At 42.0% G+C, this 14,601-nt stretch overlaps 1 protein-coding gene across 3 annotated transcripts in view; it reads left to right on the top strand.

The window, feature by feature from the left end:
- The first annotated feature begins 8,784 nt into the window (after window positions 1-8,784).
- B3GALNT2 (beta-1,3-N-acetylgalactosaminyltransferase 2) overlaps window positions 8,785-14,601 on the top strand; it is a 45,528-nt gene continuing 39,711 nt past the window's right edge. For 2 of the 3 annotated variants that reach the window (XM_051783205.1, XM_051783204.1), the window contains exon 1: window positions 8,785-8,951. In XM_051783205.1, coding sequence (XP_051639165.1) covers window positions 8,858-8,951 — 94 coding nt within the window. In that variant the 5' untranslated portion in view covers window positions 8,785-8,857. The remainder of the gene's footprint in view (window positions 8,952-14,601) is intronic. The other variant, XM_051783206.1, reaches the window with a different exon arrangement.

Genomic DNA, 14,601 nt, shown 5'->3' with positions numbered 1-14,601 from the left:
TTGCAACAGCTTTGGATCACATATGAATATATTACTTTATTCAAGAACACCATCAAAATACTGACTCTGAAAGAGAATGGCATCGTCTGATTTGTTGTTTGGTTTTGGGTTCGTTGTGGTTTGTTTTTTTTAATTTGAATGCCAGCTTGATCCATGAATCAGCATTTAAAAAAACATCTTTTCCTCCAATCCATCTAAACCAGGAAATGTCTTTGTGATTATTATATTTTGTGCTGCTTTGGCCTTTGAGATGGTTTAGATAATCTGCTACTGATACTTGAGTTTCATGCTGAAACATCTTGCCTCACCTCTACACAAAAACACCTGAATATTTTTGTTCCTTCTTCTAAATAATAAATATGTATTATATCATGAAGTATAGCATAATATATAAAAAAAAGCTCTCCAAAATGTAGATTTGTCTAACGGTAAGGTTTTCTGTAGGCTGAAGCAATGAGTTTTTATTTTCATCAAATAGTCTGATTTGATTCCTACTAAACTTAAATGAAAACAAGACCAGGCCTGCTAGCATCCTAACATTGTACTTCTTCCTCTCTATTATGTACTAAATTCCCCTTCTTTGCTTCCTACACGATGTGTTAAGTTAGTAGCAGGGTGCTTGGCTGGTACTGATAGGCAAGATTTTTAAGCTAGCCTCTAAGAAATTACAGTCAAAGGAGGGGAAAAATAGGGAGGGGAGTTTAAGCTATTCTACATTACAGCACAGGTTAAAATAAATATGAGCTTTTCTGTGACACAGGGTAAACACAGGAGTTGTTGCCAACTGATTCATAAGGACATCATAACCAAGCATTTTTGCAGTGACTTACAATAGGATCAGCTCCAGCAGAAGGAAAGAACATTTGAAGAACAGCAGTCTGTAAAGGTGCATATTAAAGCCTGGAACTTCAATATGACAGTCATTTATCCAGTTGGATTTCTGATATCAAAGGAGTAACAAAATATGTACTTTGGGAGGACCTGATTATATAGTTTTTCCTATCTCTTCATTGTATAGGGATAAAAATCTGTATACATAATTGTCCTAGAAAATGCCATAGTTGTGGCTCTCCTTGGGACTGCATTAGAATCTGGATTTGTTTCTTCAAGAAGACTAAAGAAAACTTGGGGGAAGAATGGTTCCTAAGAAATACATGTTCCTTGTACTGAAAACTATTACTTAAAGTCATTTAGACATTAAATATTAATGTGCAAAAAAAAGTGTGAAAAATAGTAGGGAAAATTATGAGAATCTTACAGGCATCTCCATATTTAATCTTTAGGGAGACTCTTTGGAATAAATATTGTACATTTGCATCTAATTGAATTCAGCTTTATAGCACTGTCAAATTAGGTACAGCCATAAATACCAGAACTGGTATGGGAACAACTTTTCTGTCCATTAAAGTGAGATGTGTGTCTGAGTTTGTCAAGTACATTTACACCACTCACGCTTGTGAACAAACAAAATGAGCAGCCTTACCCTAAAATAGGGTCTTTTCTTTCCCCAATTCCTATTACAAGTAGAAATTGCACAGGCTTGTCTATTACTGCCACCTACTGATAAAGTGATGAACAGCCGACTGAGACAGAAAAAAAAATACGATGCCAACTAGTAATGACCAGAAGGGGGATTTTAAATTAATACATATACTGTCATAAACAGAGAGCCAGCAGTTCGGTTTTCATGGGCTGCATTGTGTGAAGTATTGCCTGTGGCTGTGGCACTGCTGGGATGCACGTCAGCCTCATGCTTCAGTTCCACACTGCTTGGTTTAAGAAGACACAAAAGTCAAATACATTTTTGGTTAAATAGGTCAGGTGTCTAGTTCAAAACCCCTTCAAAAGTTGTGGAAATCTTTGAGAGTATCAGTTGGAGTTGCTGCGTATTCCCTTCCTGAGTTTCATTTTCTAGTTTCACGGGTAACTAACTCGGGTGCCTGTTCCTCATTGTCTCATTGACACCAGTTGTGCCCTTTGCTCCCTTGAGCAGGTGAGGTGGCTGCAAATGGCAGTAAGGCTTGGCTCTAAGGCCCGAGCTAGCCCCCAGCCCAGTGAGCTGCTAATGGTCTCTCCTGTTTGCCTTCCTCTCTGCAGAACTGTGCAACAGCTCCCTGTGACTGAGTGCTGCACTGTTCTTCGCACTCAAACTGCACTCCTGACTGATGGGTTTTTTATTTCAGGATGGGGTTTTTTTCCAATTACCATAGTCTAGGCCAAATACTTCCTTATATGCCACAGCACAATAATACAACTGGAACAGAGTTTAGACTACTGCTTATGCTTAGAATGACATTTTATGGAGTATACACTAGGCATGGCATAAGGATGTGTTTCAACAGACCACCCATTCCACAATTTATTTGTTGTGTAGCTTCTCACTGTACCATACCCTGTTGTGCCTTTGAGCTTTAGGTGGCATCCTTGAGCCCTTCATTCTCTCTATTGCATACTTTAAAGAGATGCACAAATTTTTTTCAGTGAAAGGAAGGAATGAGCCAAACTTGATAGAAAAGAATCATTGTGACTTTTAAAAAACTTTCAAGTTGCAGTGACTTTAAAGATCTTTACAGTATAACAGCCTGTCTCTGGCAAGTGTGGCTCACATGACTTTTCATCCTTAACTTTCTTGTTGCAAAGACTGTTCACTACGAAGGATTCTTGTCTGAGAATCTTCCCCCCTCCGAAAGCACATCAGCTTTTATCCTACTCATCAGAACACAATACACAGATTTCTAATATATATATCTGCAGTGCTGATATAAACATGTTAATCATACCCTTAAAAGATCAAGTGACAAAACTTCAGATGCTAAGATTGTCGTGAAAAAATACCTCAACAGAAACTTTGAGAATACAAAGAATGCTCAAGCTTCACATGTTCTTTTTGTTCTAGGAGTTTGCTTCAGACTCTGGAAAATTACTATAGAGAGCAGCTGTGAAATATCTATTCATAAGAAATTAGAAGGCCATAAAAGTGATTATATTTCTTTACAGTTCTGCCCATACCAGCTAAACAAATACTTGCATCAAGGATGTGAATACATTTGAGGATATTTAAACAGAATCTGGATAAATGAAAAAAATACATTAGAATATCATTAGAGAAGCCAATTTAAGCACTCATTTAAGAAATGTCAGAGTTAAATCTGCTTATGCATCTTCTGTTTGCCTCCCTTATTTGTATGTAGTACCATTCCCAGTTGCCGTTGCAGGAATGCCTGCAAGGCACAGTATAGGGAATGCTCAGTTAATGAGCAGTTACTTGGTACTTTGGTGTCATTATTCATTGTGTAGCCCTGGGCCTGATTTACTCACAAATTCTGCTTCTACTGTAGAAGTGTTCCCTGATGAGCTTCTCTGTGGTGCTCATCACAGATTCCTTCACAAAGTATCTCCACAGTATCCTTGAGGAATATGAGGGTGGAACTATTCTCATCTTACAGTGGGAAGCTGAGGCAGAAGCTAAACAGAAGGGGTAAGATTGTGAGTACCTGCCACTGCAGAGTAGTTAGCTCTTTCAACATCTCAAACAATGTTCCCATTTGTTCAACCTTCAGCTCTGAGTCCTCAACTCTACAAACTGGAATAACTTTTACAAGTCAAATGCAGGGAAACTATGGGGAAAAAAGCAATGTGAAATGTTTAGTTTAATGATTTTCTTGTTCTCCCAAGCAGCTAGGCCTTGTAACCCTATTTCATAGTCCCACCTCATTCAGCTTGCATCTTCTGCAACAAGTGAAGCAGCCACCTGGTGCATTCTCCAGCAGAGCACGTCTGTCCTAGAGCAAGGTAAGCACCATGAGGGGAAAAGAGCACCAGGTCATGTAAATTATTTCAAGTGAAATATAGCCTGAATATTATCTATCCAGTGAGAGATAATAATGAAATTATAAACAATATGTGGCCAATCTGCTTTTCTCTTTACCAGGCATGTGATTAAAAAGCATATTGGCTGTTGTAGGTCTCAGCAGGACTTTCTATAAACCTTATTCTCTTCTGTATGTGCATCCTGAAGTCTTTGTGCCACTTGTTAAAAATAACTGCATTCTAGCTGCACATGAAGTAGTGCACATGAAGTAACCCCACCAGCTGGCTTCTGACTGATTATTGGATATTTGGTGTTCCACATCTCTGCAAGATGTTCCCATTAGCTGCTACTATATAGGCAGTGTAGAGTCCATTTCTATTTTTGATTGTCATGAAGATGACAAGGAGTCAACTAAGACTGTAAAAATTATTATTGCTGCATTGGTATGTCTGGATAACTGTGATGTCTTGCAAGCCAATTCTGTGTGGTTTCTTACCAACTCTTACACAGGTTAGGCTGGGTCTTATTTAAAAAGAAAAAAAGATCCAACTGAACAACACCTTCTTTCCAGAGGATGACAAGGTTATTCTAATTAATTCCTCTCTATAATAAGGGATGGTGGCTTGGTCATCCACCAGGATGCTCAAGTGACCCCTTTGTCAGAGAATGTAAAACTTGAAGCTCTACCTTTCTCTAAAGGAAAGTGAGCTGAGGAAAGTTGGGTTATCTTTGTCTGAATATGATGTCAGAGCTGTTCTGGTTGCTAGGTTGTTGCAATGCCAGTGAAAGGAAGACCCTACAGAATATTGTTCGACCTCGGAGAATTCAGTCAAAACTGTGGCTTCTGCCCCAAATCAAAGCCATGTGCCCAAACTGTTAAAGCTTCTGCACAGAAAACATGAGGGAAGAAGAGCCAATTACAACACTGATTTGCTGACCTAATTCAGCAAAACTTAAAGCTACTCCTCCAAACAGACAAGGAGATGTAAAAACTTCATTTGAAAAAAAGCATCAGCAAAATAATCAGCCACATAATTTTAGACAAAACTTCCTTAACTGGAAGTTAATTTGGAAAGAATTAACTGGAATAATTAAGGAGAAGATTATACTGTGTCCTACTGAAAGGCATTTAAAGAATAATGCAGTCATGAGGCAAAGTCAACTTTGGTTCTCAAAAGGAAAATCCTGTTTGTTTAACTAATTTGATATCCTTCTATGATAGGGTCACTGCCTAGTGGACAAAGGGAAGGAGGTAGATGTAGTTTTTCTGGATTTTAGTGAGGCTTTTTATACTGTCCCTCACAGCACCCATCTGGACAAGTTGTCCAGCTTTGGGATGAGCAGCTTCATGATGCACTGAGTGAAGAACTGGCTGCAGGGCAGGCAGAGCTCAAAGAGCTTTAGTGAAAGGGGCTACATCTGGCTGGTGACCTTTCACCAGTGGAGTTCCTGAGGGCTCAGTTCTAGGGCCAGTTCTGTTCAGTATATTTATCAACGATCTGGATGCAGGAGCTGAATGCACCATTAGCAAGTTTGCCAAAGACACCAAACCAGGAGGTGCTGTTGAGTCTGTTGAGAATCAGGAGGCTTTGCAGAGGGAACTAGACAGATTGGAGCATTGGGCAGTGATTAAAAGGATGAAATTTAACAAGTGAAATGTCACATTCTGCACCTAGGATGGACTAATACCAGGCACTCCCAAAGGAGTCTGGGAACTCCTCTGCATCTGCACTTCATTGGATCAGAAAGCCAAAAGGGGAGGCAGTGAAACATTTCTTCTGTTTGGGAAAATAAGCAAAATCTATTTCTTCTAAAGATCCTAAGAAAGGTAAGGAAAGGATTGACAAATTCTCGGTATGGACAGTGAATCTGTTTAGGTAATGAACAATAGAAAAAAACTCATTCTTGGGATGCAAATTTACAACCCCTTAAACTAAGAAAGTCCTTCATACTCTGTTCTCTAATATCTTTTAATATTTTTTCTTTAAAAAACTGAAGGCACAAAGATTTTGTGAAATGTAATATGTCAGTGTTTCTTCAAGGTGGGGAGAAGGTCTCCCAAATCCTTAAACTGGAATCTCTCACCAGACCTTCCTCTGCTTTTACATGAAGCACAGAGAGATCAATAAAACACACGACTCCCTGGGGACAAACTCTGCTAAAACATATGCAGCTCCACCCAGATTCTCACTCTTCTCATCTGCTACCGTCCTATAAATATCCCAGTCGCCCACTCGGGGCAATAATTAGGCAAACAGACATTAAAAAAATCTGAATCCTATGGACCAGCTAGCTGGGGTACATGAGTACAGCTCAGGTATCCATCATGTCTTCTCTATGTCAGACAGGAGATACTTATCCAGAGGCACTATGCAAATTTAACAGAAGCATTTTAAGTTTGCAAGCAGCCTGAAGACTAAAATTTCTCTCTTCTTTCTTCAGCTCTTGGGCCCAACATGCTGTGCCTATACTATCCTTTGTGTGCCAGTGTGTGCCTGAGTCTGTACTGTAAATCTGCTCAGAAAGAGCATAATGCAAATGGTATATTTTTGAGTAAATGATACCTAGAATTGTTATAACCCAAATCAAAATTTTTTGTCTTTTAGAAAAATAATTCAACATTATCTAGAAGTTATATTAGAGATCCATTTGTCTTTTCATAGTATATATATTCATGATTCTTAAATCTCTGGAAAAATCTAATTTTTATATAGGCACTTTTCAAAAAGTGTGCCTAAAACTTGTGCCTTGAAATCATTTTTAGATACTCCGATATCAGCTTGCTTCCCCAAAATACTAGTCCTCATAAAAGCCCTCAAGTATGCAAACTGAAACTGCCTTACTCATGGGAACTTCTGAAAATTGGCTTAATGGTTGGGTCTAATCATCTTATGATTTATATACAGGTGCACACTTTCAGTGTATACAGATGATGAAGTTGGGAGGCTTAGGTAAAATCTTTGGCTTTAAAAATCTTGTAGAGAATGTAATAGAAAAATGGAGTAGGAAAGGCCAGTCCTCTGCAACTAAACTGTGTTTGTAACAATTTCCTACCTGACTAACAGAAATGCATATGTATCATGCTCTTGACCAGGATATCCTGTTTCTGTAATGTGGAAAAACAGGTTTCTCCTGTTTTGTATGTTATCCAGTCCTTTATCCTTGTGCATGGTATGTAATACCATATGGAAAGTAAGATATTAAGAAATTGGGTCCTCTGTTTTGTCTGCAAAAAAGTAATCACTCCTAGGTGTTTATAAGATCAGTCCCCATCAGATCACCTGGCCTGGGGAGAGAGCCCAACACATTGGCTACAAGGAATGTAGGCAAATACAGATAAATATTAGTAGTTAGACCAGTTTTTATTTCTCCAGTTGAACCTGCTGAAATACAAGTCAAATGTAAATAGTGATTAATAATGGCATTTTTTGTGTAAATGCTTTTCCTAGTACTATTATTTGCTACTCAATTGCTTATTAAATGTTTTAAGTATGCGGAAAACTAAAGTTGATGTATTTCCACAACATTTTCATTCTGCTGTTTAAACCCAATATATAAAAGTTAAAGTCATTGGTTTACCTTCTAGTATCTCACTCCAGCTGATGAAAAATTAATCTTAACTAAGCAGTTTGAAAGGACTGTAAGCATTTTCCAAATACTTTTCATGGCTTGGGGATTTTAAAAAAAATTAAATTTAGTCTTCTCTGGGTAAAAACTCAATCCTTTCTTTCAATTATGCTTCATATCAGGTTCTGTTACTAAATTAAACTGTTTCTGATAGACTAGCATTAGCAGTCGTCCATTTAGGCCTTATGGCTATTACACATAAACTTCTAGTTGATACATTAACAAGAGGCAATGGGCAGAAACTGATGCACAGGAAGTTCCACCTGAACATGAAGAACAACTTCTTTACAGTGTGAGTGACCAAGCACTGGAACAGGCTGCCCAGGCGGGTTGTAGAGTCTCCCTCACTATTTTGAGACACAATCAGATATTCAAGACACAATCCACAATGCCATGTGCTCTAGGACAACTCTGCTTGAGCAGGGAAGTTGGACCAGATGACCCACTATGGTCCCTTCCAACCTGACCCATTCTGTGATTCTGAGAAGCCTTTGCTTCTTTAACCACATCACTTCTTTTTACCCCGGGGCAGTCCAAGGAAACATTTCTCCTTGGGAGACCAGAAACAAGTAATGTCTCAAGGTGCTAGTAATATTATGCTCTGCTTCGTCTGATCATATTTAAACCTTTCTAGCCAGGACAGCGTTCTGCAGACGGTGCTCTCTGTGGTGTTAGTCTGTAGGTATCCAACTCCTCAGAGTGGTGGCTGTAGGTAAAATATGAAGCTGATTATTAACATACCACAACGTCCAAGAACAAGAATTCTTGGCCGTGATCCAGTCGCAGTTAAGGACACTTTGTCTAAAATCCTCCCTGGAATTTCTGTCAAAGAACATGTTCCTTTCTGGAATAAAATACTTCAGAAACAATTCGTAAGAGCCATAGCAGGTCTTTGCCAAGGCGAAGCACTTTCTCCTCTCTTTATTGGATTAATGAAGGATTGTTCTGGAAAGCTATTTTGTTTCTGATACAACGACTTCCTTGAAGAGGCATCCAGCGGATTATCGAATAGCGTTTAACCGGGAAGGCCTTTCCCGGCGGGGGCCCCAGGGCAGCCGGACGCTTTCGGGAGCACCCCACGGCCCCCGGCGGGCCACAGTCCGTGAGGGTGACGCGGTGCCACCGCCCCCGCCGCTGTTCCCCGGCCCCCGCGCTCCCCCGCCATGTGAGACGCGCGGTGCGGCCGCGCTCCCCCGGCGCCCCGCGGCATTGTGGGGGCTGTAGGCGGCCGCCGCCGCCGCCCGCGCCGCCGCCGCCCGCCCGGGCCGGGGCGGGACTGCAGCTCCCGGCGGCCGCGGGGCAGCCGAGCCCGGCACGGCCGAGCGGGGAGGAGCCGCGGGCGGCCGAGCCGGGCCGTCGCCCCGGCGCCGCTGAGAGAGGCCGGCGCGGAGGGGAAGGGGCCGGCGGCTGCGGCGGCCAATGCGAAACTGGCTGGTGCTGCTGTGCCCCTGTGCGGTCGGGGTCGCGCTGCACCTCTGGCTGCTGCTGAGCTGCCGCGGGAGCCACCCGGCAGGTAGGAGAGGAGCGGGCGGCGGGGGATGCCGGGGCACCCCGGGCGGGCAGGGCTCCCCCACCCTCCCCAGGAGCCTGGCGAGGAGAGGTCGAGGCGGCGGGGCTGGCGGGGCAGAGGGGCGAGAGGAGGGATGCCGTGGCCGGGGCATCCCTCGGGGAGCAGCGCCCGGAGTGCCTGCGGGGGCTCATCGGGAGGGAGCGGCTCGTACCGTGGGGCGGCGGCGGGAGCAGCGCTGTCTGCGCCGCCCGGAGCGGAGATGCCGAGCGCGGTGGCGGTGCGGGGCTACCGAGGGTGCCGTGCGCTCTCTGCGGGGCAGCGCCCCTCGCTCCCGAACAGCCTTCTGCGCCAGGGGTGCAGAGGCTCCCACAGAGGCACGTGGGGAAGAAATTCCCACCGGTTTCACCCGTGTCGCTTCATTCCTGCTCCTAGGAATAGCTCTTTGCACCGCGCTCTGTTTGCCTCAGCGCTCTTTAAAACCCCTGTGCTGCACAAAGCTATTCATAGGACCGGGTGTGATCCAGCGCAAGTGAAATCAGACCCCTGAGGGCTTACGTTGTGCTCTTCGTAAAATGAGCTGTACTTTTCAGGCAGCAAATCTTCATGCCTGGAGGAAACAGTCACCTGTTGGAACAGAAACTTTTGTCAGCTACCCATAGGTGCTCTTTGACAACATTAGGAAATCTTCTATGTGGCACGTGATAGTGTCTTTTTACTTAAGATCTGCTTAGAACTCTGTTTAGTGACCCAGTAGCCTGTTCACTAATGAAGCCACACTCTGCAACTGGTGCCTGTTCCCTGTGCAGGCTGTACGCAGCTGTGAGGAAAAGAGTCTGCTGATTTCCAGTGGCAATTAATAATGCAAATGTGAGAGAAGCATGGTCAGTGCATTTGCACAGTCTGAAGGCTGCAGAGTTATATGGGTGTCTCTGTGTCTATATTCTGGCTCTTGCATATCAAATGAGCAGTGGTCACACTGGAATTATAAAAGAATGGGAGTTCTAGTTGTTGAACTTCTAGCCTGAAATGTGTTTGAATACTCCGGTGTGGTTCTGTAACTTTGGAGCATTAAGGTGGAGTTGAAAGTGGCAGTATGGAATCTCATGATGATCTTTTCTGCATAAATGTGTTTTCTACTAACAAACATTTCTAAAGAAAATCCAGAAGTTTCTCAGTTGGTGTTGTGAACGAGTGGTTTAGGTCACTTAAAGAATCAGTTAAAGGTATTAGCAAAAGTAGGTGGAACACAAATTTGTAAAAGTGCAACTTAACAAACTTCGATGGCAAAGTTTGCGCTGCTGCTTACTATGTGGATGAAACATCCAAAGGAAAATAGAATTGCCCTTAAAATGATTTACACAGAGACCAGAGAGTCAGATGGATAAGGGAGACCCACTGGTTGAGTCACAAGGTTCAGAGTGGGTCCCTTGCTTTCTAGAATCCCGATGGAGCTGAGGTGCAGCTAAGTCCAATCCTGGTCTCCAATTTATATCTAAATGATTTAGCAGCACTTAATCATTGACTAATTTAACATTTACAGAGTGCTTCAATGAAATGTACTGTAATTACAACAGTGCCTTCATTGTAGATCTGATGTGGCAACATTAATGCTTTACTTGCCAGAAGCTATCTAACTGAATTCACACATGCATGCATGCTGACACAAAGATACATATATGGATATATGTGTAGAAATATATGGAGATATATGTATATAAATGTAGAAGGGTATACCTGTTAAATATCTTTGCATTTCTTAATGGGTGAGGGTTGAGCTTTGGGGAGTGGAGGGTTTGGCCCAGGCTCCATCATCAGCTTTCATTGATGGTCCTCTGAACTTTGCAAATTTGAGAGTTTGTGAGCTCTGAGAGGTGTCCCACTCAGGGAGATGATGGTGGCAGCCTGCTGCAGTCCAGGAGAGCCAAAGAGCCTCACTCAGGACTGCTGTTTATAAGGTCACAAAGTGTTTGGCTTTAGTCATTCATAAATTCCCATCCTGAACACACTCTGGATCAGTAATTGCTGGAATTTTCAAAAATTCAATAACAATGATAGCATTCCACTCAGGCTCTGGTTCAGGTAAGGCATGTTCCAAGGCTGTTAGGGGATGACTGATTTGCTCTTGTCCCCCACCTTGGTCAGGCAAGAGTAATTTCGGGTATGTCAGTGCCACCCCCACCTTGGCCACGTGAGAGTTCCTGGTCGAGTCAAGGGTCACTTCTCTGCCCAACTCACTACACAAAGGCTGAGGGCTAATGAGAATTCCTGAGATTGTAGAGTGTAGAGGGACATTGAGGAGGACAGGGATAATGCACCACTACAATCCACCCCACGACTAAAGTCAATCCATCTTTCTCTCAAAGAGTGGTAATGTGGTTGCTTCTTGCCTCTGTGCCTATTAACATGTTAATGCTGTATTTCAGTTGTAATTTGAGGGAAATTTTTGGTTGGCCTATTTAATTATTAAGGTTTTGTTAAACGTAATTAAGCAGTATATATTTGCAAAGAGGTCTTTGTAACAGTGCAACCCATCTAGCTATTCTCTACACTCTGGCCAGTAGAATAACGTTTAATAACAAGCATGATAGAACAGAAATTGGATGCAGCATTAGATTCAAATTTTCTGTTGCTGTCAGTAACCATCTGAATAAGGTTTTCCACTTGTGGTGTTCTGCATCCTTCTTCCCTCTTTCTGGGACATCGTATGTCTTCTGTGTCATGATGAATGATGATTAGAGTTTTGTGTCTGTTGTTTTGGATGCGTTCTAGCAGGTGACGCAGGTCATTGTGTGTTCTAGTTTTTTCTCCAAGGTCAGATTCACTCTAATGGGGGTAGGTAGTAAATCTTGATATGATGTGTTAGATTGTAGCAGTTGTTGGGTTGTGACAGGAGTTGACTAGTTAAAGTTGCATCCTGTAATCTTGGTAAAATTACAAATACAGATATTTGAGTGATTATATGTTTTTACAGTGGTGTTGTCTGTAAATACAGAATCAAAAAGGATTCTTATACAAACACATCCATTTCCAACAAGTACAGTTCCAGGGGTTTCACTGGGATATATTTCAAAATAATAATCATTCTGTTTAATTTCAAAACAAATTTCTTGGCCTTAATGGTATTACTTTCACAAATAAATCCCTGTTGTTCTTGTACAGCATATGCAATCAACATGGACAATTTGCTATTTGTTCCCATTTTGCTGGGCCCATGATAGAGGATACTTCCATTGTGATTTAATCCCAATATATGCAGTGATTGCTTATATACTGTATATGGTATTGCCTGTTGTCGAAACAGAAGATGTGGTTTTACTGTTGGTGGGGTCATAAGTGAAATGGCATCTAGTTTAGATTGAAATTTTCTTTCCAATTTAGTTGCATTATCCCAGATTATTTTTTGAATTTTCAGTAAGTAAGGTGCCTTCCTCACCTTCTCTTGCAATTGCTGCCACAGTCGATTGAACCCACAGTTGAGCCTCGATAAAACAAAGAGCATGAGAGACATTGGTTTGGGCTGCACCCAGTGCATTCACAATTAATTGGAGGGGTCATATATCCAATAAGAGCCATTGGTTAGTTCCCAATGCTGATAGATAAGATTGCGATGTATGTTCTAATTTGTGTAAATTACTTGTTGCTCAGCTTATTTTGTTTGCTAAAACTTCGGCGTCTGTGCTATGTAATGCTCTTAATCCTGTTTCCAGGATGCCTGTCACATCTCTCTTTGGTCTTTTTATAGAGGTGAGGATTTAAAATGTTCTTGTAACACTAATGAATCTGCACTTGCAGGCATCTGTAATTTGGAAAGTTTAGTACGTCCTTTGGTTAATTTAATTTTCTCTGCAATTCCTGTCAAGCAGGCATACCATTTTCTGACCATAGGTTATTTTGCAACTCCTTGTGGGGGAGCAGTCCCATTTAGGATCGCTTCTAGCAAATTCAGTGGTCCTCTGGTTTGTGCAGGCTGTTCCTGGTGTATTTTCTCAACTTGTTTTACTGCTTGGACTAAAGAGATAAGTCCCTTTTCCCACTTAAGTGTCCCACCACACTACGCACTGTCCACCAGGTACCTAAAAACTTTAATTCTCTACTTGGTCCCTGACATTTTTCAGGTGCCATCTGAACTTCTGCTTTGTGCAGTGCTTGCTGAGCTGCTGCTGTGTTTTCCCCCATCTTTTCAAGGGAATTTCCTCCAATTAAAATATCACCTATGTATTCGTACAGTTTCACATTCTAAGGGAGTGAGACTATGAAAGTTCGGCAAGCATGGGATGAGCAGCCGTGGATGAACGTCAACCCTAACCCTGCGGAAGTCTGGTAAAGGTATATTGTGTACCTTCCTAAGTAAAAACGAATTTCTTTTTATCCTCCTGTAAGGGGATCATAAAGACTATATCTTTCACACCTAACACTGTCATCCATGGGTGTGCGGCTGCTTGTAGCGTAGCTGTTAAAGTTGCAATATTGGGTACTGCAGCTGTTAGTGAGGCCATGTCGGCATTTGAGAGTTGATAATCAGTTGTTAGATGCCACTTCCCACCCAGTTTTCTGACTGGCCAGATGGGTGAGTTGTATGGGAAGTGAGTTCTAGAAATAATGTGCCATTTTTCCAAGTCTACTGTTACCTCAGAAGTTCCATTTCATGCTGCAGTAGAAATTGGGTACTGTGGTAGGTCAGTAACTTTGAATCAGGGAGTGCAGGGATTGCACAAAGTATACACACTGTAACCCCCTGATTTCTGTCAAGTCAACATGTGAACCAAGGGACCACACGCTGCCACCTGTCAGGCGCCAGGTTTGGATGTTCAAAATGTCAAAACCCAAAATAGTTCCATTGTGGTCTTTAACTGCAAAGCAAGTAGATGACATGCACTTCCCACCCAGGAGCCATAAATTAACTTTTGCTGCTTGGCAAATAACACTTGCTCCATTCACTGCAGTGATTTTAACTCTTTGCTGTCCAGGTTCACTCAGCTTCTCAGCATCCTGTTGTGTTAATATGAAAATTTGTACTCCTTTATCTATTTGGAATTTTATCAGTTGCTGAGGGCCAACAGGAATCAGGATGTAGTTTGCTTTAATAATGGGTCTAGGCTCATATTTAGAGGAATCTGAGGGAAACAAGGAATCTGTACAATGTCAGGAGGATGGGGAGCCTGCATAAGCATCATTTCGATCTTTACCTCCAACCTTTTTTTTTCTTCTTTTCTTCCTTAACTGATTTTGCAGCCATTCTATTTTCAGAGATAGTATGAATTCAGTTGCCTTTGTGAATTTTATTCCTTTCTTTAGGTCCAGTTCCTTTTTATTGTTATTGTTCCTATCTTGATAAGCAGCTTTTAACCAGATAGTTAGCATTTTGCAAATAACTCCTTTTCCATCCTTTGTATGGCCCCACCTTTAGCTGTCCTTCCACAGCTTTACAATCATACCAGTTATCATGAGCTCATTCTTCTGAGAACTGGGGACTCAGATTTATTCCATGCTTTCCTAAGTTATCCATGCTACAATCTGCCATCCTGCCAACTGTGCCAATTTGTCACAAATGAATAGTTTTGCTTACTTAAAGAATCACCATCAAAGGTGAATAGGTGTCACTTGGGTTTAACCCCAGCTGGCAACTAAGCACCATGCAGCCAACTTACTCATT

Source organism: Manacus candei, unplaced genomic scaffold, assembly GCF_025592945.1.
Source record: "Manacus candei isolate 608988 ecotype Guabito, Panama unplaced genomic scaffold, ASM2559294v1 h1tg000017l, whole genome shotgun sequence".
Classification (NCBI taxonomy): Eukaryota; Metazoa; Chordata; class Aves; order Passeriformes; family Pipridae; genus Manacus; species Manacus candei.
This window is presented reverse-complemented; position numbering and strand designations above follow the sequence as displayed.